Here is a 21,034-nt window from a genome sequence, read left to right as displayed (position 1 = left end):
AATATTTTAATTTTATAGGATGTAGGCTTTTTTCTACGACTTTCATTTTAAGAAATTAAAACCCCAATACTGAATAACAAAAAAAAACATTATGCATACATCCAGGTCGTAGGCCTCGCCCAACTATCAAGTTTTGCAGGTTCAAGTGAAGTGTTATTAATGAATCAAGCTTATTTCTATTGCATTTATGCATTAATTGACAATATCATCACCATAATTCGTCATCATTACAATTAAACCTTTTCCCTGTGTCTAATAATTACTAGTTTTCAGAATTATCCTGCAACAATACAACATTACCAATATATCTAACTCGTGTTATGCCTTAAAATGTGTTGATGGAGACAAAACTTCGCAAAACGGCCTAATTGCTATTTGCTACCTCCATAATTAATATCAAACAACGGTGGCGATAATCCACAAATGGCGTTGCTTGCGACGTTGTAGCTTGGTGTTCTAATTTCAAAACAAATCCTAGCCAGTACGTGACTCAGATTGTGTTCGGAACGACACAACCCGACCGGTTGCGTAACAACCACCGCCAGCCCGGTTCTGGTAATAAGAGTGAATCTGGTATGGACATACAGTTCGGTACATACGGCGCAATTGTGCTCCAGGTATGTTCCAGTTTCAACAAACAGCCCATAAAAGTCCAATGCTTACATGGCACATATAAGGTCTATAACAATTATTATGACGCATGCAGCGTTCTAAATTGGGAGATCTGATGCGGTTATGAGATCTTATATCACCCATAAAAGGAGCACAACGTCTACATTAAAAGTCACGCCTCATTCGATGAGCTTCCGAGAAAAATGACGCTGCATAGCCTACATATTGTATGGACCACTAAGATGAGGGGAGTGAAAGTATTAGTGACGCGATCCCCCCAGGAATGCAGTTGGACCTGTCCCGATTATGGGTAGGATCGCCTCGATGTTCCCTATTGCAAAGTTATATGCTAACCGGATTATTATAAACGTAGAGAAGGTAAATGTTTTAGGTTTATATATTTTATTATTAGGTATTCTTGGAATTTTGATCAAATGTTCACTGTAAAATCTGAAGTGAACTGCAGGATTTACCAAGAGCATTCTAATAAGCTAAGACATGAGACGAATGTAGGATGTTAGGACTGTTGATGTTTTCCAATCAGATATTATCTATGCGTAATTAACATTGTAATCAAGTGCAAATCAATTAGATACACGTAAAATAGCTTATTTAACTGCAGTAATAGTAATGATATCTCCAAGTATTTTCCGCTAATTAACATTAAAGATTACCTTTTATGTATTTTATATCTACAGCATCTTTTTGATCCAAGCCGCTGTTTTCTATTTAATTATATGTAAATACGATCGTCCACATGACTTGTTGTTTAATCATATCGGATTGAAGCGCAATACCCTCGCCACAACAGACAAATACTTATACATTACCGGTTTGTAGATAGAGGTCAAGCGTTTATATTCTTTTTAGCACGGCATAAACTGAGCAATGTTACGATGGAGCCAACGAAGACACGTTTATTGAATGGAACTCTGATGAAGGCGTGTGTAATTTTTAGGACTCATAAAAAGCATTTCATTTTAATAAGGGCAGACAAAAGCGAATTGCAAAACGTATTCGTAATAATCTTACAACTTACGCTTTCGTCGGTGTCAATTTTCATTTCGAAATACCTTACGTAGTTATGTAATATTAGCCTAAATTATTCAATAGATCTGCAATTCTTTCTAGCCAGACAGTTAATGCACGCGGCACCATCGCAGTAAACTATCTATGATCTTCTCTGTAGATAGAATGTAAACAAAAATAAAACCCACACGCTTTCAATGAATCATGGACACTTTTAGATTTGCCAAAAATTCGCAATATGTATTGATTGATATGGTATATGTACCTAAATATTACTGTTTAACGAACCGTTAGCAACGCGTTGTAGGCAGATCGATTACTTATCGTAAGCACTCGTACGCAGCTAGCCAGAAGTAAAAAACACCGTTAGCAACATGTTTTTGTCATCATGATTTGTTAATAATCGTTGTAGATCTCACGATCACATGATAACCAAGCACATTCGATTCCCTAACAAAACTAGAGGTCATGACCTAGGTGTAATAGGAAGGACATAAGTAGGTGTAATAGGAAAATGCTCATTTTCACTACAGCGTTCATTAATCCTTATAGGAACTTTCTCTCGAAGATCCTGAATTCCCATGGGAATCTAGAGAGCCGAAAGCTGTAACCAGGATTAAGAACAGGTTCCATACATTTTACTTGAATAGGTACGACGAACTTGAGGAGGGTAAGCGGAAACATGGCGGTCAACTCCTCAGGTACAAAGATGTACAGAAGCGGCACATGAAAAGATGCAACATTGAGCCCTCTCAGTGGGAAGGTTTGGCAGCACAGCGTCCAGAATGGCGGGAGATTGTGAAAAGGCAAGTCCACGAGTTCGAGGTGCAGCGTACGACTGAACTCGACGCGAAGCGCGATGACTTGAGGGCCCGTCCATCTGCCGCCATTCACTATAACTATGTTGGCGGCGTGCTCAGATGCCCTCAATGCGCGAGGGATTTTACCGCGAAAATAGGCTACGTAAGCCATCTTCGGGCACACCAGCGCCGCCAAGACAGCTAGGAGTCGGAGTGGTCGCCATGGCCGAAATCGGTCGGATGGATCATCATCATCATCACGACGAACTCTACTTAAGAGTAAATAAAGTTTCTATAAAGAATCATGGATGTTACAGTGAAAATGAGCATTTTCCTATTACACCTATGTAGTTACATATGCGCGATTAAAGTTCGCAATGGATCCGACTCTTTCATTTAATAGCAAAAGTAGTAAATTAGTAAGCTCTGAACTTTACAAAATCATGTCTTGTTTACTAGTTTAGGTAGAGCTTTAAGCTCTACTCATATTATAATTAGGTACCTATCTCATAACCATCACTTAGTGAAATTGGCTAAACACATAAAAAACTGAATCTTTGTACAACTTTAACCGGCTAGCTAGAATAATATTCGCTGTGATTCTAGTTGTTCGTAAAGTTAAAACTGGAGAAAATGCAACTTTGAATTTCCATAAATATCTACGAGTTTAAACTGTTAGAAAACGAAATGCAACGTTATTTATTTTATGTGCGATTTCCTGAACACTTTCATATGAAAATAAAGCTACAGAGAACATGTATTCGCCCACGTGTTGATATCTTTAAAACTGATTATACTGCAACAGCCCGCACGCTCGATTACACGATCTGCGCTGTGAATAAGAGCAGGCTAATGTTACAGTGCAATACCCACTGAATTTACGCTAAGATATTTAACCCTTCATTTGGCAACGACATAAAAAATGGAAATACATGAGTTTGATGAATGTAAGGCATCAAGGGTATGCTAAGAACTTTTAAAAAAATATGAAAAAAAATCCTGCATTTCCCAGAGTTGGGAAAATTCGTGTCCGTCACAGCGGACACTGCCAAAGACGTCATAAATAACGAGTAGATTTGAATGTTCGCCGTGGCGGACATTGGCAAATAGGGGATAAATAAAAAAACTTCGTTATAAACTAATTTTATTAAGAATTTTTATAGTATTGAGAATAAAACACCTTGGAAATTGGTGTTTTGGCAAGAAAAATTAAGTAAGTAATTAAGCGTAACATTAAAAACGAACACATAAAACAATCATTTGGTATGGACATCTAAAAACAGTTTCTTGCATTTTTGCCCATCACAAAGCAAGGGCGCGTTTGAAACTTTATGTAGAACACCACTGTCTTTTTTTGACAATACCTGCAACGTTATAAGAGAAGCTAAAGCTAATATTTATATTAGAGAGAGATCATATCATTATCATTTCGATAAAGGGTGCAGGTGAAGAATAGTTTGAGTTAGTAGAAGCACATCTTTTTCAGAGGTTATAAAACAATAATATTGTAGAATAAAATAAAAATAACATTTACAACACCCCCTACTTGGTTTCTAAAGTTAGTGTCCGCCCTACCGGACAAATTCAAATTAAGGGTTAATACTTTAGTACACTACACTACTCGTTCGAATTTAGCATAAAAAAAAGTTCCTTGAAGAGTTTAACAGTAACTTTTTCTAAACTTTTACTTTAGCGCAGCCATTCTTCTAGGAAATCGCTACGATCATGGTGAGGAGAAGCTTCGAGGCAAAGGCGGTAACGGTTCCTTGCAGTGATTAATAACAACCTTGTTTGCTAAGTTTGATTTGATTTTATTTTAAGTGCTCACTTTTTTCTTATCGCATGATTGTCACGAGTGTCACAGTCATCCATTATGAGGCCGTATAACAGTTAATGAGCCGTTAAAAGCTTTGTAAAGAGGATGAGAGGAGTAGAAATATCTGGTTTGGCCACCAAACTCCTAAAAGTTTAATCGATGACTACAGCTGTTTTTACTAATTTTTTTTTAGTGTTTCATAGGATTTAAAGGTCAGACGGTTAGACGTATCTTGATTTGGTTTATTTACTTTGTTTATCGTTGATGTTCATCTGTTTTGCTGGGGTATTCGGTTTTTGCGGTCGGCTCGGGATTCTGCGGTTGATGGCCGTCGCCCGCGCCGCCTTTGTGTGGGCGTTCAGTTCCAGATTGGTTATTACCATTTTGAGCGGCTTTGTTGGTATTAAAACTAGTTCAATAGCATTTATCGTAGTTATTAACACGCATTTGTTTGGATATAACTAATATTTACTGTCGAATTCCTATATTCTGTATCTTACGTTGCGCTACAGTCTAAAATAGAGAGCTGATGTCATGCATTTTCTACGAAACTAAAACTTTCAATATTTCATTCGTAGATGAACTATACGTGGACGATAGGTAAGTACCTAAATACCAACAGATTAAAGTTGTTTAGAAGGTCATCAGATGTTGGCTTACCTTTTGTACGACGAGGGGCGTGCCGAAGTCTTTGCCGCCCTGCAGCCGGAACCCGAGCGGCTGCTGGTCAGACTTGTTCAGCCGCACAGTTATCAACTGTGCCATCTGCAAATAACGTACACTCATGTTAATCATTTGAAATACAAATCAATGAGGAAGTAAGTCTTCTTTATCGACTTTTAATACTTTTTGCTCGCATATTTCACGATTTAGGTGCAAACATTACAGGTTTCCCACATCGTGCGCGTGTTATGTGATGGAATGTTTACGAATGTGGATATTAAAGTTAGTATTTTTATAATGCACATGAGTCACTATCGGCTATCGTCGCATAGGTAAACATAAAACGCTGCCCGTATGAGGAAAACGCAAACTTTCAAAACCAGTCCCGCGAAGCCCAATTCCCGAAAAATGAAAGTGGAAAGTGGCCCAAATAACCGCCTGATTAAGTATTACGCCAAAACATTATTGTTGGCATTTGATCGACCCAATTGAAGATTTATTTTCTCTCGGGGCAGCCTCGCTGACCGCACTCGGTAAGCACTCAGACATCGTGCGATCTATTTTATCTTAGATCAAGATAAGTGCAAACCGAAAGACATTAGTGAAAGGAGGCAGAGAGTTAAACTTTCGTTTATTTATGCAAGGAATAAACAATAACCAAATCGTTTATCGGTTTTCACGTGTCCAAGATTTCACTTAGAGATATAACAAATTTGATTAACCAAAAATTCCTGATACGATCGGTTGGACATCGACAATGCATTTTCATTAGAACTTTTTTCTGTAAGATAAGAGCACATCAGTCCTCTCTCTTTCTCATGATTTGGTTGCTTACTGATATCAGCGAATTACATAAGCTGCTGAGGAATGTATGTCACCGCGAAAATATTTGGGACATTTAACAAATTGTTTACGTCTTATGTATGTTAGCCTTATTTCGCATGGCCAAATGACACAAAGTAAGTACCTAATAAGTTACCAAAGTAACAGAAGTTAATGGTTAAAATCAGCGAATGGCTAAATTAAAGTCTTTTAAAGATAGAAAACAGAAACTTAAAAGCTTGGTCTTCCACATTTTAAAATGTAAATGATATTTTTTGTTTGTTTCGTTTCATCGCGATCGTTCCGACATTCCGCAACCTTGCCCGATGCATCGGCGCCAATCAAGAGGTCGCGCCACTCTTCAACTGACACTCTTTAACTCTTTACAACTTCATCAATTCACTTCAATTCACAATGAAAAAGTTGAGCAACTCGCTAACAAGTCGTTAGTTGTTGTTAACGACTGAGTATTCAGTCGTAATTTCACAACTTGTTCTTACATGAGTTTTCCTTATTAAATGTCCCTGTTCTAGAAATAATCCTTAATAGACTGTGTTTTTGCTCCTAGCTAAAGATTGGATCAGACAGTAAACCAGTAGAAATCTTCCATGATTATTACATGCGTAGATATGACTATGCGATCGTGGTTCATTTGTTTATTTCTAATGCGTAGTACATTTTACATCTTTGGATCTAATTAATTCCAAAATAATTGTATTACAGCAATCGCGCATCTCGTTTTCATTGTTATCTACCGACCGCAATGTCATCCGCAGCCATTGTTCATGATTGAACGCCAATTGCTGCCTTATCTTAACCCTAGATAGCTAACCTCCGTCGATTCGACGGGCATTGAAAAGAAATAACGTTGTAACTTTTTAATGCCACGTCCAAACGTTTTGTCCTGACTAGCCAACTCAGAGGCCCGGGAGTCCTTTGCAGTGGTGTAAGCTGTGGACAGGTAAGTTTCATAGTTTTTAAGATATTTGATCTTTGCCCGTCGTTTCGACGGATGGTTAGCTTTACCGTAAGTAATTTAGTTCGAGTGCCCGCATACATTTTTTAAATAAATTTGAGATTTTTTTAGATTTTAATCTTGTTTTCATTTAAAAACTATAAAATAATAAATCTACTACTATAAGAAGTTACTAACGATGCCCTGGATGCTAGTCCTGCCCGTGAGACCGAAGACTTTCTGGTGGAAGATGATTTGCAAAGTAATCATAATTATCAACCATCAGATTATGAGGAAAGTTATGTAAACCCATCACCAGCCTTGTCTTCAGACGTGGATCGTGATTCGTCAATTATTTCAAATACCTTTCCCTCGGAAATTACAAAAATCAGCATTATATCATATCAAAATATGCGGTAAACATAAAGTTCATTTTTGTGTCACTTGCTCTAAAAAGAAAAAAAATATTTTATGATTTTATTACTTTTAATGTTTTTACATACCATATTAAGTCAAAAAACCGATTATTATATTTAAGATTTTCATTGATATTGCATGTCAAAGTGGTTACTTACAAAATGTTCCAATTTCTTTAGAGGTCTAAGAAAAAATATTTTAATTTAATAAATAAATAAATAAGGTGAATTTATATAATGCACATTTATTCACAAACATATGAAGGAACCAAACTGTAAACAAGACTTAAATTTTTTAAATTACTTCGTCGAAAAAATAATGTTTTTTTAATACCCGTCGTTTCGACGGATGGTTAGCTTAAACAGGGTACGCCGGAAGGTTAGCTATCTAGGGTTAAGAATGCAAAGCATGATAATTATTAAAGATAGTTCCCTTTAGTTTATCTTACGTCCCAGCCTAATGTGTTTGTGTATGTCTACGTATGGCTTTGTTTGGACTGCCTGTTATATTGTAGCTGCACAAAAGAAAAATGTAGGTAACTAAATAACATTCATTACGCTGTAAACAGTAAAATTTATCACACAAATATGCAAAATACCTATTAACTAAGACACATTAACTACGCAGTTATTATTTCATGATTTTCAGCATTTACTTTCATTAACTTGCGTCAGATTAATTAAATAAAGGTCGTAGTTAAGTTTTTGTGTCTCAAGCTCATGTTGTTCATATAACACTTTCCTTTGTAAATGAGTTTACAAACGGCGTAGTAGACGTTGTTAGACGAGAGTAAAAAGGCGTGTTAACAGCTAATCACACAAACACGGCGCTGGCAAGCCCATACAACTGATGTAAAGGGCAGGATGTATAGGAACCGAGAACGAAGTTCGTGTTTTTGTTTCCCTAAGGATTTATTAGCCTTTGTTCAACAAATATGTTTTTAAACTACTTAGATGTATTATTTAAGAACTGCTAGACTCCCTTTTAGCATTAACTGGAATAGTTTATTATCTGAGCAAGTGCAGTTAAGAAAGGCCCCTGGCAAAGAAAACATTAGAATTTTAACATAGTATTCTTAACGTTTTTAAATGATTTTTGCGACTATAAAATGTAGGTTGTGATTCGATACAATGAGGATAGTAGGACGCAATATTGGACACCTTACTAAGCTAACAGATGCTAATCAGAAGAACCAAACAAGACCTATTTACTTTTCGTACTGTTGACTGGAGCTTCATTGCTGACGTGAGCATATACTTATTTATCAGCATTGAGTCAACGATTTACTTTAGGGCAATGTGATCTAACAAATATTATCAGTTTACGACTAATTGAATGACTAAGTTCGAAGTTGTGATTTTTCTTACGTAACTATGAATAGCCTTTTGCCGCTTCTTAAGAAATCGCCTGTTTATTAGTTACCACACTCGTACACTTATTTACTCGGCCGCACGTCTGATTTTTTCACCGGTCACTTAGTCATGCGGATTCGAACGTTGATCGGTGACGTCACTGCCATGAGTAATCCAAAGAATCCGCGGCTGCCCTGACGCTCTCAGCAGAACCGATTAGGCAGGAATTCGGCTGAGATGGGCATCCCTTTCTTTCGTAAGAACCACACCTCAACCTCCATCAAAAACGTCAACAATAACAAAACATGATTCATAAAATAATCAATGTGAGCTCGAGCTTGCAACCCAAACCAGAAATATAAATAACAGATGACTGAAATATGCATTAAGCTTACCTATATAGAATAGGAAAACCGTTATCTTTTTTATTTATACACACGCTTAATTAAGTTTAAAAGCTATAAAACATGAGAACCCAGAAACGAAGCCTCCGCACATTAATCATTTTCGTCGCCTAATGTATTAATATTAAAACCAGTTTTATTACAAGCTTTTATTTTTAAGTGTTATTTGAATCTAGACAAATACGGCATTCTAATAACAGCAATTAATTGTACCCTAGAACATAATTATCGCTGTGCAATTTGTGCCGCACGCGAATCGGTTACCTACTTACATACATCTCGCTATAATAGATGTCTGAATAAAAATTGACACGGAGTTGTCACGGTATACTCTTTATGCATTCATCCTATACAAATAAACATAATTAATGTGTCTGTCTGGAATAGTTGCCTCGAATAAGTCTTGATCCTGAGTCCTAGTTCTCCTCCTAATTCTCTTTACGAAGCTGAAAAAAGTCCTGGAAGTTTCAGTCTGAATATCAAGAGAGTAAAATTTTAGTCAAGCTTTAGATTTGCATTTTTATAATGTCCTAAAATATTGATATCACCTATGCTGTCATATTGGGCAAAGCATTGGTGGCAACAATAAAGAGACATTAAAAATCTTAAAAATGTCAGAAAGAAAACTGAAGAGTACAGTGCACATGGAAATGCAATTAACCCCTTTTGGTGAAATGTCATAAATATTCGCATTCCCAACCAATGGGAGGATAGCGGGAACTGATGCGGGGTGCGTGGGAGATTTCTTTGTACAATACAAATAGTAATCAACCGTTAACCAGATTCTCGGCTGTCAGACTAGCTGTAGTAACTGTAGGTGAGATAAGATTGTGGTAAATGATGAAGTTAGGTATGTGAATATTCTTTATTGTTGTCAGTTTACTAGGAATCTGTGGCTTCACAACCTGAAATTCTTCAAGCAAGACACTTAGAAAAAAAATAGTTAGACCTTTATGTTGCCAAGACCGTTTTCGCTAAATATTCGAAAGGTTTTCCAAATATTCAAAAAACAAACGTGAAATATTTACAATCAGGCGATAATGGTATTGAGGTGATGTCATTGCCAGTGTTGTAATTACATAGGTGTACAAAGAGTTGTTTGGGCAGCTGCGGCCTTCTGAGGTCGCGTTGTCGTCGATCGCGGTAATTGTCTTCGTGATATCTATCTATGCACTAACATATGGTTAGGATCTATTACTTTTAATTGTTGAACCTCTTAGGTATTGGTAACGATAAGTGTGCAGGTTTCAAAACGTCTCGGCGCGGTTAAGCAAGTAGTTTAATATTTAAAGGCGATGAGTGTGCTGGTAGGTGGGACGGTAGACAGTTTAACAGTTGCGTATGAGACAAATGTCCGCGCATGCCAGAGTCCGGCTGCAGCGGACAACGGCGCGAGTGTCGCAAGCGCTGGCGATGCATCGGCTTTCAAACTTGACCGGTATGGCGCCATCGAAATCGACACGCCCTTGATACTAACAGCTTCTCTATTCAAATTACATGCTTCGAAAAAACTCGCTTCTTCACGAATTCTCCACGAGTTCACCAGAAACGTGCGACAAAAATAAGTTTTCAGGAAATTCTTCAAGGTAATCCGTAACCATCTGAGGATTATTGTAAAGGCAATTATTGTTAAGTCTGTGGTGATTTACTAGTTTTTATTCCAAGTAACTAATCACGAATTCACGATCCTCAGTTTTCAGATATTAGGTAGAGATACGTATGTACAACGGTACACTCGTGCATGCTCACGGATGCGTTTTTGACGCATTTTAATGTGTTTTATATTATAGTTATTTTCATAACATAGCACATAAGTACTAGTTCAAGTAAGTATCTAAGTATTACTATTATTTATCCGGATTAAGCAATAACGGGTTATCAGTCTCAGAAATTGAAATATTGTTACAAATTGATTCAAATACCGGTGATTTAACAGCCGCCATAGATCAATGTAATGTGTCAGTTATAAAACTGAATGCCGATAATTTAACAACCATTAATTTTGGTGCCACAACAATGCCTATTTAATAAATCATTATCCATATAGTTCTCGTTAGCCACTTTCAAAATAATGTAAAATCAATCTCTAAAAGGAACTTGCAACCACAAACCCTACAAATGCAAGCTGTCTAGTGTCCACATTACCTAGGCAGTTTATTTACCTATTTATAATGAATGGTGACGTGGGTCTTATAACACTTTTGCAGCTTCGCAAATAAAGTCGGCAGACCCAAGTGGATAAGCGACTTCGTGTAAAAATATTTTCATATCGTTTGTTATCTTGCCTGCAAAGTTAAGCATTTAGAAGGGATCTCTGTAAATATTGACATATTCGAACGGCTTTCTCAAATCGAAAGGTCGACAGCCGGAGTCGTTTAAATAAGCGGTTTTTTGCAATATTTGTGCTTTTGCTGCCGTATGCATAATATTTTATGTGAGATATGTTACTCAATATTATATTTAGGCAACCTCGAGTTATTTCTGTGAGCGTTACGGCGGTCGCAGCGCGCGCTGGTGTAAACTTGGCTCTTGAGTTGACGCACATCAACGACGCTCCGCCGACAACTGTCAGCCGTCAGCGTCGTCGCAAAAACACGCTTGAAATCCCTATGTTACGTTCAATATTGGATAATACGTTGTATAACGCTATGATCATGTCAATAACCCCCAAAATGCAATGTAAGAACCTTGGGGAATAAATATAGAGCGATTGCGAAAGAGTTGGCGGATCGCCATCGCGTCGCTCCGACGCCTCCTGATAACGCGGCTTTCAAACATCCTTGGATAAGACCTCTGTCCGCAAACGAGTCTATGTACATGCCTGTGTACCATGTTCACATTGCTTCAATGACAGAGCTTCTTCACTCCATACGAGATTTATTTATGCAAAAATAACTTCCCAAAGTTTTGTCTCTTAATAACAAAGATTAATCAAAACTGATTATGAGCACGATAATATTTAACGAAGTAAAATTAATTGTTTAGGAAATCAGGACAGGACGCCCGGACGTAGCGTATCGGTAAGAAATTATTGTGTAATTAAAAATAGTAGCGATAGATAACGTTTAATCAGACAAGATTTCATAAGTTCTAAACCCTTCATAATAATAACCATAATACGTATTATTATCACATAACTCGTGCAAGTTAAATGTGACTTATCGCAGTAATCGATAAAGTAGCGTAAAAAGTTATCTATTCAAGCACGCAGCCAGCTATTGGCCAATGAAATGTTGTTTTCAAACAAAACCTCAAGTTCAATGTAACACTTAAGCTTGAAATATTTTACGCATCGCGTAAATACCTACTTCTTGAAATAATCCAAGTGCCATTGAAACTTGGGACACAGGTGAAGCTAGAAAATATCTCGCATGTCGTGGTATGTTATGAATAGAATTCGCGATAGCGAGTTATTTTGGCCGCCATCCAACTTTAATCACTCGGTCACTATCCAAATTTCTCTCAAATTTGTAAAAAGGCGTAGGTGAAGTAAGTCGTTTACATAAAGACGTTTTGTAACAGTAAATTAATAGTAGCATTTATTTGCGTAAGATTAATATAGCCGGTTTTAATTCCAATTCCTAAATAAAAATTAACTCTTATCTGCTTACACAATACGATCTGTATTAATGAGTTTAAGTAATTTACAGACAAATTCGTAGGTAATTAACAACAGTAAAATCAAGTAGCATCGGAAAACAAAAGCACGACAAAAGCGCGGGTGAGCGCGGGCGAAAGACATGAATGACGAGAAATACAAATGAACATGGGAAATAGTAAAACAACAACAAAATTATGAGCAAAACAAAAAATACAAGCCGTTGACAGACTAACTAGTATTTTAAATACGTTAAAAAATATAAAAAATTAACGAGTAAAATTACCAACTGAAAAACACGGCCACGGGAAAACAAAATGTCAAAAAGAAAACTAAAAAAACAGTTTTTCTAGTTAATGAAAAATAATAAGTAAAACAACTTGTTTACCTCATTGTTTAAATAATAATAATTGTTCTCCTTGACATTTATTTTACTCTTGCACAAAATCTATAGCTTTTTATGCAGATCGTAAGAACTACAGCAGTTTAAACGAATCAACGCCCTAATTTACTGCGGCTACTGCCAGTTTCGGAACTGGTGTTACTGAGTGTTGGTGACCGACTGGTTTGTTTGTATTTCAATCTGAAATACGTCCTTAAACTGCAGTGCAATGACCTCTGGTAAATTTTTCAATACTGTACTACCTACGTACCTACATAGCCGGTATTTAAAAATGCACGCACGGAGTCATATTTCTCCTTGGCCGTGGCATGCCACTGAGATTGTATTTATTGTTCATCGACCCAAAATAAATTAAAAAATTACATTCGTTAAGCGATCTTCACAAATGTAACGCTTAATTTCACAGATATTATGAACAAGAACGGATGCAACCGAAATATTTTGTGTCTACGAGTAAAAGAAGGAAACTGTACATCCAGTTTTAACTTTAATGCACATGAGTGAGACTTTCGCGGAACCCGCTAGTTTGGTCTTGACTGATATTCTGACGTCAGCTTTTATGACATGACTAATATATTAATACACGATTGTTCGGGACAAAGAACACGTATATTTGCGACATGTGAGCGCGACGGATGTGCCTTATTGATCCCGGTGCCACATTGGCATATTTATGAATACGCTGATTCGTTTCGGACCATCTATTTACTGAATCCCGTTTGAACTGAAACAAGGTTATTAGCTGAAATCAATATGCACAAAGTCAACAACTAAAAATCTGGATAAAACAGCTCACTGATAGCTTTTACAGACTTTTTACGTGTTTGACTATCTACAAGAAAAAGAGTTTTGGGTTTACAAGATTAATACATAATTATCTAGCTCTACGATCCTAGAGCCTCTATAAAGTTACAAATTATTAAATCAAGATTAATAAATTACTTGAATTGGAGGTAGTTTAGAGCCAGGAGAAGGACATAGGATACTTTTTATCCCGTTCGAAATAAAAAAACGTCTGCTTATTTATTGCCATTAAGGCGGAACAAAGTTCGCCGGGTCAGCTAGTGTTTCAATAAACAGCTCTAGCAAGCTTTTAAAAATGACTTAATGTGCCTGATGAATGGAAACATGGTCGCTTACGCTATATTTCTTCTATTTAACCCATTATAGACTGAGTTTTCTTAAAGTGTCAGATTTTTGTTTTTTTGAAATATGTTCATAATTATGGTCTACATAATGCTATACAAGCATTAAAAAAATGATCCGACCTGTAATCTAGAAAAAAAATGCTGGTACCATATGGTACCGCTAGCCTCTTACCGTGTCAGTCTGTTAAAACATAACTTTATCATGGGCTTTATAAAAATAGGGTTAATTATATATTTTATTATTATTATTATATGTATTAATATACAAGCAAATAACAGAAGTGATATTAAATGTAAAAAACTGTATATTGGGTAAGGAATATTCATTTTTATCTTTGAATATTCAAAAATTTGGAATGGAGCTTGGCATTGCACACTGCTCTTAGCTCCATGTAACATTTCCTATACTCTAATATTGTTCGAGAGTTGCAATTATCTCAAGTTCGTTCTATAAATATCTGCTTCGTTTTGGGACCTTCATCGTCCTCCAAAACTGCCAATGTTTCGTATAAGTTACATCTAAAATAAATAAAAACCCATGGTTTTGTAAAGTATAGGAAACTATTTTACTTTATCTTCCTGCATACCTTATATACCATTGAATATATCACATACTTCCCAATAAATACAGTAAAAACTAAAAATCATAAAATAATTAAAAAGACACGGTAAGCGGCTAGCGGTACCGTACGGTACCAGTAATTTTGACATACAATATTTCCCATTATTATTATTTATCGACGTAATTTTACACCATTTCACAATAAGAGTACTTATGGAGAATACAAGATTGTAACAAAATCAGTATTTCACTATCACACAAAAAAAATATGATCACTTACTTGAATGGCGCGTCAATTTTTAAGAGAAAATTTTGATGCGCTCACTTCAATCATTAATTACACACAACTGAAAAGAATAACTGTAAATTTTTATTCCTAGAAGCATAGACCATATCTATTGGCTACGACTTGCATCAATCAGAGCACTGCATCTTTTCACGTGTTAATGTATAGAGCCAAATTAAAACACACATAAAAGTGGTACCATATGGGACCGCTAGTCTATAATGGGTTAAAACAAAATTCTTAATAATATTATCAAAACAATTTACTTCAAAACAAAATAACTCACCTATTGCGATTGAAATCAAATCTAGATTACAGGTATATCACGTGTTTCTAGATTTCGTATCACATTAAAAACATCTTCAGGGACAAGTAGGTCAGACAAAAACAATCAGTCACTTTAACCGGACGACTTCACTCAACTAACATCAGTTTGAAATCTACACCATTTCGTTTTGATAAATTATTACAGTAAATGCAAAACTAGCGATTGACAATTTAACGAAAAGCAAAACGATCAGATAGTAAAGAATGGGTTTTTAATTCAGTAATAATACATAAATGATACTACGACTCGACAGCATTGTAAATAAAATTACTAATAACATAAACACTAACAATTCCTGTAATGAGGAGAATTTAGTATGTTATTCACTCACTTCATGAGAAAGGAGAAAAATACTGTAGTGACACTCAGGAAAACGGAAAGTAGATAAATAATGTACGGAATGAATGGACTTATAAAATAATGTTCCCAAAAGTTGGAATGCAATTTTAGCTTTGCAGCGTTTATTTAACAGAATATTTACGGAGGATTCGACATCGTCGAAAATTTTCAAATTCAAAATTCAAATTCAATAATTTATTTGCTATTATTTATTTCTTTAAGCACTTGAAATAAACAAGAGAATACTTACTCATGATGTTTAATTAAATAGGTGAGATTCTATTTATATGCATAAAAGTTGTAGAAAAAGTAATTAACAGCATTCTTAATATCAATATTAAAAATAACTTTGAGGTCATAATTCTAGTTTGTCTACGGTTGTTAATTGATTTTTTATCGAAACGATTAAACTACAAATTGTAATTAATGGGATATTGCAATTCACACGATAGAAGATTGTGAATGTTATAAGAATCTATGTTTGTTTAATAAGATAAACAGGCAATTTCGTTCGGCTCATGTATCCCAACTAATATTATAAATGCGAAAGTAACTCTGTCTGTCTGTCTGTCTGTCTGTCTGTCTGTCTGTTACGCTTTCCCGCTTAAACCTCGCAACCGATTTTGATGAAATTTGGCATAGAGATAGTTTGAGTCCCGGGAAAGAACATAGGATAGTTTTTATCCCGGTTTTTGAAACAGGGACGCGCGCGATAAAGTTTTTCTGTGACAGACAAAATTCCACGCGGGCGACGCCCCGGGGATGAAAGCTAGTAAGATATAAACGCGTGCTCGTTTTAATATTAATATAAAATTTAAAAAGCGGGGCATTTTGGGGCATTCCAATTTAAAATACAAATTACACACATATTTTGTTTAAAGTACCTACTTTATTATTATTTTATTTTATCATAATAATATTAATGTATAAGACATAATTTATCATTTAACTACGGATCTCTATGTTTATCGCGGTATTTGAATTCCGATTTTCTCAACACTAAACTTTTTTTGTTATAAAACTTGTACTTATTAGAACTAAGAGCTTGCTTTACAACATATGAATTACAGGCGTAAATAATAGTTTGTCTTAAATTATTCTTAAAATAGGTACCTGTGTATTTAAGTCAAAAGTACTTTTACAAGAAATACCTTACTTTGAGCGGAAATTCGAAATATTACGGACGTTCCTATCCGTACAAGGAACATAAATAAGCCGAAACGGTTATAATTATGCACAATGACAATATACCGACCGTTTCAGGTGATGATTTCATCGAACATTATGTTTTTATCGTTCAGGAAAATGTTAGCAGCTGTGAGTAAGTATTATAAACTTTGTTCCACGGACATACTGCCTTAATTCAATACAATTAATTATGTTATGTTGACCTCAGTTCATTATTAGTATTCTGCTAATGTTTTTTTAACTCTTTTATAAATTTGGCTCCGCCTTAGCGTGCACTTCGATTTATCTAATGAGAAATCAATGTGCATAACGACTCGTTAATGTGCGAAATAATTATAAGATATTTGAATCCCTAATATGTATCAGGATATTAAATTTATATTTAGGCGATAAAATGAAAAGAACTAAAATTTTTCTCCAAATATTTATGCAATGGCCATGTATTATTATGGGTTACCTACGCCATATCGAATGACAAATGATCGAAAATCAAAATATCGAATACGTTTCATCGAACGATCAAAATATCGAACGATCAAAATATCGAATGCTCAAAATATCGAACGTTCAGAATATCGAACGATCAAAATATCGAAATATCAAAATATCGAACGATCAAAAAATCGAAAGTCGATATAGACCATTTTATTAAATTTCATCTACCTTGCTCGGCTCCGGTGCATGGTTGTGTTGTTTATTGCCATTACAAAGCCCTCCAAAATGAGGACTGTTTTTCCTTTTTGGGACAGGCTAGGCTTATAATAGGTCCCCACGGACATTATTCTTCAAATTTATAAACTTTTCAGGCAAAACAAAACTGTACGACCAAACACAACCATGCACCGGAGCCGAGCAAGGTAGATGAATTAAATAAAAACGTCTATATCGACTTTCGATATTTTAATCGTTCGATATTTTGATCGTTCGATATTTTGATCGTTCGATATTCTGAACGTTCGATATTTTGAGCATTCGATATTTTGACCGTTCGATATTTTGATCGTTCGATGAAACGTGTTCGATATTTTGATTTTCGATCATTTGTCATTCGATATGGCGTAGGTAACCCATGTATTATGAATATTTATGAGTTACCTTAAAAGACATCATCAAAGGAATTATTTTCTTCACACAAACGATGCAATAAGGAAGTGTTTGCAGTTGCAAGTGAGTATACAAACAGAACTAATCACTAAGTACCATCTACTTGCTATTAAGTATGTAGATACACGAGATGCATACCACATAATTTTACCCGATTGTAATATTAATGGAACGAAGAATCTCTTTTACGAAGTTTGCATATTGTTTTTCCTTATTGCTCCTCCTTTGTTCGCTGCACTGGGTCGCTCGTTTCCAATAAAACGAAGCGGTGACGAAGTAAATGAATAGCTCACGTTTAAAAATGCTAAGTGATTACCCTTTGTTAAGATTTGAGCTGAATTTACGTGTAATATTTTAGCGTCGTGAAACGAGCGCAGCTCGATAAATGTAGGAGTAAAATCAAAGGGCTTGCAAGTATGAACGTTTTAAAATTCCCTTTAGTTTGGGCCGTTGCACTCTGCTTGGACTCGTCTAACCGGCCCACTATCAGCGCGCGGCCCGATTCATCGCCCGCCCGTGCCCAATGTGAGGGTATCACCAATCGTAACTGCGGGCCATATTCAAACCCACTACCATGGAAAACGACCGCCTATTCCAGCCTAGCACAAACGTTCAACTTTTAAGTCAGCTTCAATGTTAACGTTCAGTCGAGACTAAATCAAACGAGTTTGATATAAACAACTCTGCGCAGTGTAAACAATTTGCTGCGTTTAGCAATGCGTATTTATTCTTAGACAGCAAAAAATGTACAAACGTTGATTCTAATATTGCAGACGCCATACAGCAAGTGTTCAGCAAGTAGGTATTCAAAGAAACTGGCACGTCTTTTTAAACGTTGAAACACGTTTGAGTTTTTGATTCTCATATCGACCTACTTCTTACGGTCAAGCAAGTGATTTATCCAAATGAACAGTCTTCAAAATACCTCTTAAATTGCGATAAAACCGCATGTGAATGTAGAAATTAATTAAGGAACCAATTAAAATGTTAAAAGAACAACTTTTTTAATTCAGCATTATTTGTTGGCAGATATTTGCATAAAAAAAGCAAAATGAATGCTACTCATTTTTTGATAAAATTCTGTAAAAATGCTTTAACCAACACGAGGGTAGTGCAATCAATTTGGCCTAAAGTAAGTTCTTGTGGTTGTAGAATAGACGTTATTACATTTTACTATGCATTTAATAAAATAAAGCTACTCTTTAATTGACAGACATAAGCTCCTAATACAGTTTACACGCTCGATTGGATTCCGATACGGGTAATTCGTTTCGAACGATTCCTCGAATGTCTGTTTGGATTATCTTGAACTTTTATTACTTATGTGAAAATGCTATTAAATCGTGAGCATGCTATAAAATAAATTCATGGTAAAATTATTTTAGAATTCTTTGACAAGTCTGGCAAGCGCATTAACCGTGAAGAAAAGCGCGGTAATCTTCAAGGTCCATCGTGATCACGATTCACCCGAGGGCTGAAATATTTTGCTCTTCAGCTCTCCTGTATAATTGCCAATTAGTTCTGCAATCCTCGATGCCAACAACAGTTGAATTTTACAAAACAACATAACTGACTCACGACACCCGTCTATTGGCGCTTATGCAATTGACCAAGTTCCAAGACCAGGTCCACTTTAGCTAGATCAGAATGTGGAACCGCGGCCCATAGCTCATTCACTAATCAGAATATCATTAGCACTACTCAACTGATATTAAAAATTAGGTTAGGTAAACATTTTCCTCAACAATGCTGTCATAATATTCTTCGTGTGATGAATGTCAAATATGTATTATGTTAGTTATTTGTTATTGTACTTACAATGTTATTCGTACAACATAGATATTCCATAAGGGAAAATAACGATGTTTGCACTAAATGTTTGAAATATGATCTCACTAATTTTTAAGTGCGGTTAAAATATATTTCGACAGGACAAAGTTTCTAATAACATTCTCATTGGATTACAGGGTGCATTATTAATAAAGTAGGGACTTCATACCTATAATTCATACAAATATTAGCGATAATGTGGCATACGTGTTCATCTCATATTTCTTAAAACTTCAACAGTAAGCGTAATCCCAAATTAGCGCATCGCTATCGATTCCGAGAACAGCTGTTTATTTTAAAATCGCGATACTGTAACATAATATCGGCGAGGGCGGTCGCCCTTTCGCAGGGATACTCACGTCTGCGGTAGATATTCGCGGATTCGGGGAGTTTTCTTCACTCGACACTGTCAATCACTGGTTCAAAACACGGCGCGCGACCGTTTCTAAATAGGCGATCGCGCTCGCGGGATATTTTTAGAGCGGTAATACGACACCGGGCGCGGGCGTCGGTCGTTCGGTCGTGGTGCTGCGGCGAGCGGCGGCGCGCGAGTGAGCATGTATGACCGAGCGAGCGGGGGGCGCCGGCAGCCTGCGGCCCGAGGACGATACCCTCGCGCCACCCTGTGCTGCAGGCTGCCCGCTGCCCGTGGCTTAGCACCTACACACGACCTACATCACCAGCTAAATATTCGACGCAATTTTTTTCTGCACTTTTTTCGCATTCTCAACCGTCTCAGCGACTTCGAATCCCATCTAAATCGCGCTTAGACATTTTTTATTGCATTCGAGGATACATACCTGTTCCATATTTTCTCGGCTTCTCGCTTTATTTTTCCTTTTGTTTTCCTGTTCTTCATCAGCCCGCCACTCACCTTTTCATGCTCGCCTCGTAATTATGTACTTCAATCCCACTTCATATTCAATTTCACTTCATAGCTACAAAAGAATACAGAAAGATGGACTTAATGCATTCGGACAAGTGTTCTCATTGTTCGCACTGGTTCTTAACCTTTGGTTACGACGCGCCAGTAGTAGAAATACAGAAAGTATGGACATAAAGTTCGAAGCTCCTTAGCTTCAATCAGACGAAAATGATGGCAATTAAAGTAAATAAAAAATCTAAAATGAATTTTGCTATTTATGCATGATGCATCACTCACAAACAATAATAGTACCATTTCTACTGCATAAGCGTCTCACGTAATTTAATAATGAAACAAAATTGAAAATCTTTTATCTAATCAAATACCAGCTTTATTCCGTTGTTCAAAAGTAACAACGGATAACCCAAGATAGTCAGTTGTGTGGTGTCTGAAGCATATTTATTAACATGGCAAATTAATCATCTTTTATTTACTAATTTGAAAACGTTGCTT

The 21,034-nt window shown here is 36.2% G+C and overlaps 1 protein-coding gene across 7 annotated transcripts in view; it reads right to left on the bottom strand.

Annotated features, from left to right (window-relative positions):
- Nucleotides 1-20,241, bottom strand: part of Zasp52 (Z band alternatively spliced PDZ-motif protein 52) — a 45,038-nt gene extending 24,797 nt beyond the window's left edge. For 3 of the 7 annotated variants that reach the window (XM_028305785.1, XM_028305749.1, XM_028305756.1), the window contains exons 1-2: nucleotides 20,016-20,238; nucleotides 4,918-5,022 (exon numbers count right to left, since the gene is read on the bottom strand). In XM_028305785.1, the coding sequence (XP_028161586.1) occupies nucleotides 4,918-5,022 (105 nt within the window). In that variant the 5' untranslated portion in view covers nucleotides 20,016-20,238. Of the gene's footprint in view, nucleotides 1-4,917; nucleotides 5,023-20,015 lie in introns of those variants that run through there. The other 4 variants (XM_028305769.1, XM_028305777.1, XM_028305743.1 and 1 more) reach the window with 3 other exon arrangements.
- Between the last annotated feature and the right edge of the window lie 793 nt (nucleotides 20,242-21,034).

This window comes from Ostrinia furnacalis, unplaced genomic scaffold, assembly GCF_004193835.3.
Source record: "Ostrinia furnacalis isolate ACB-3 unplaced genomic scaffold, ASM419383v2 OfSCF0183, whole genome shotgun sequence".
In the NCBI taxonomy this organism is placed as follows: Eukaryota; Metazoa; Arthropoda; class Insecta; order Lepidoptera; family Crambidae; genus Ostrinia; species Ostrinia furnacalis.
Note: the sequence above shows the minus strand (reverse complement) of the source record. Positions and strands in the feature narration are given on the sequence as shown.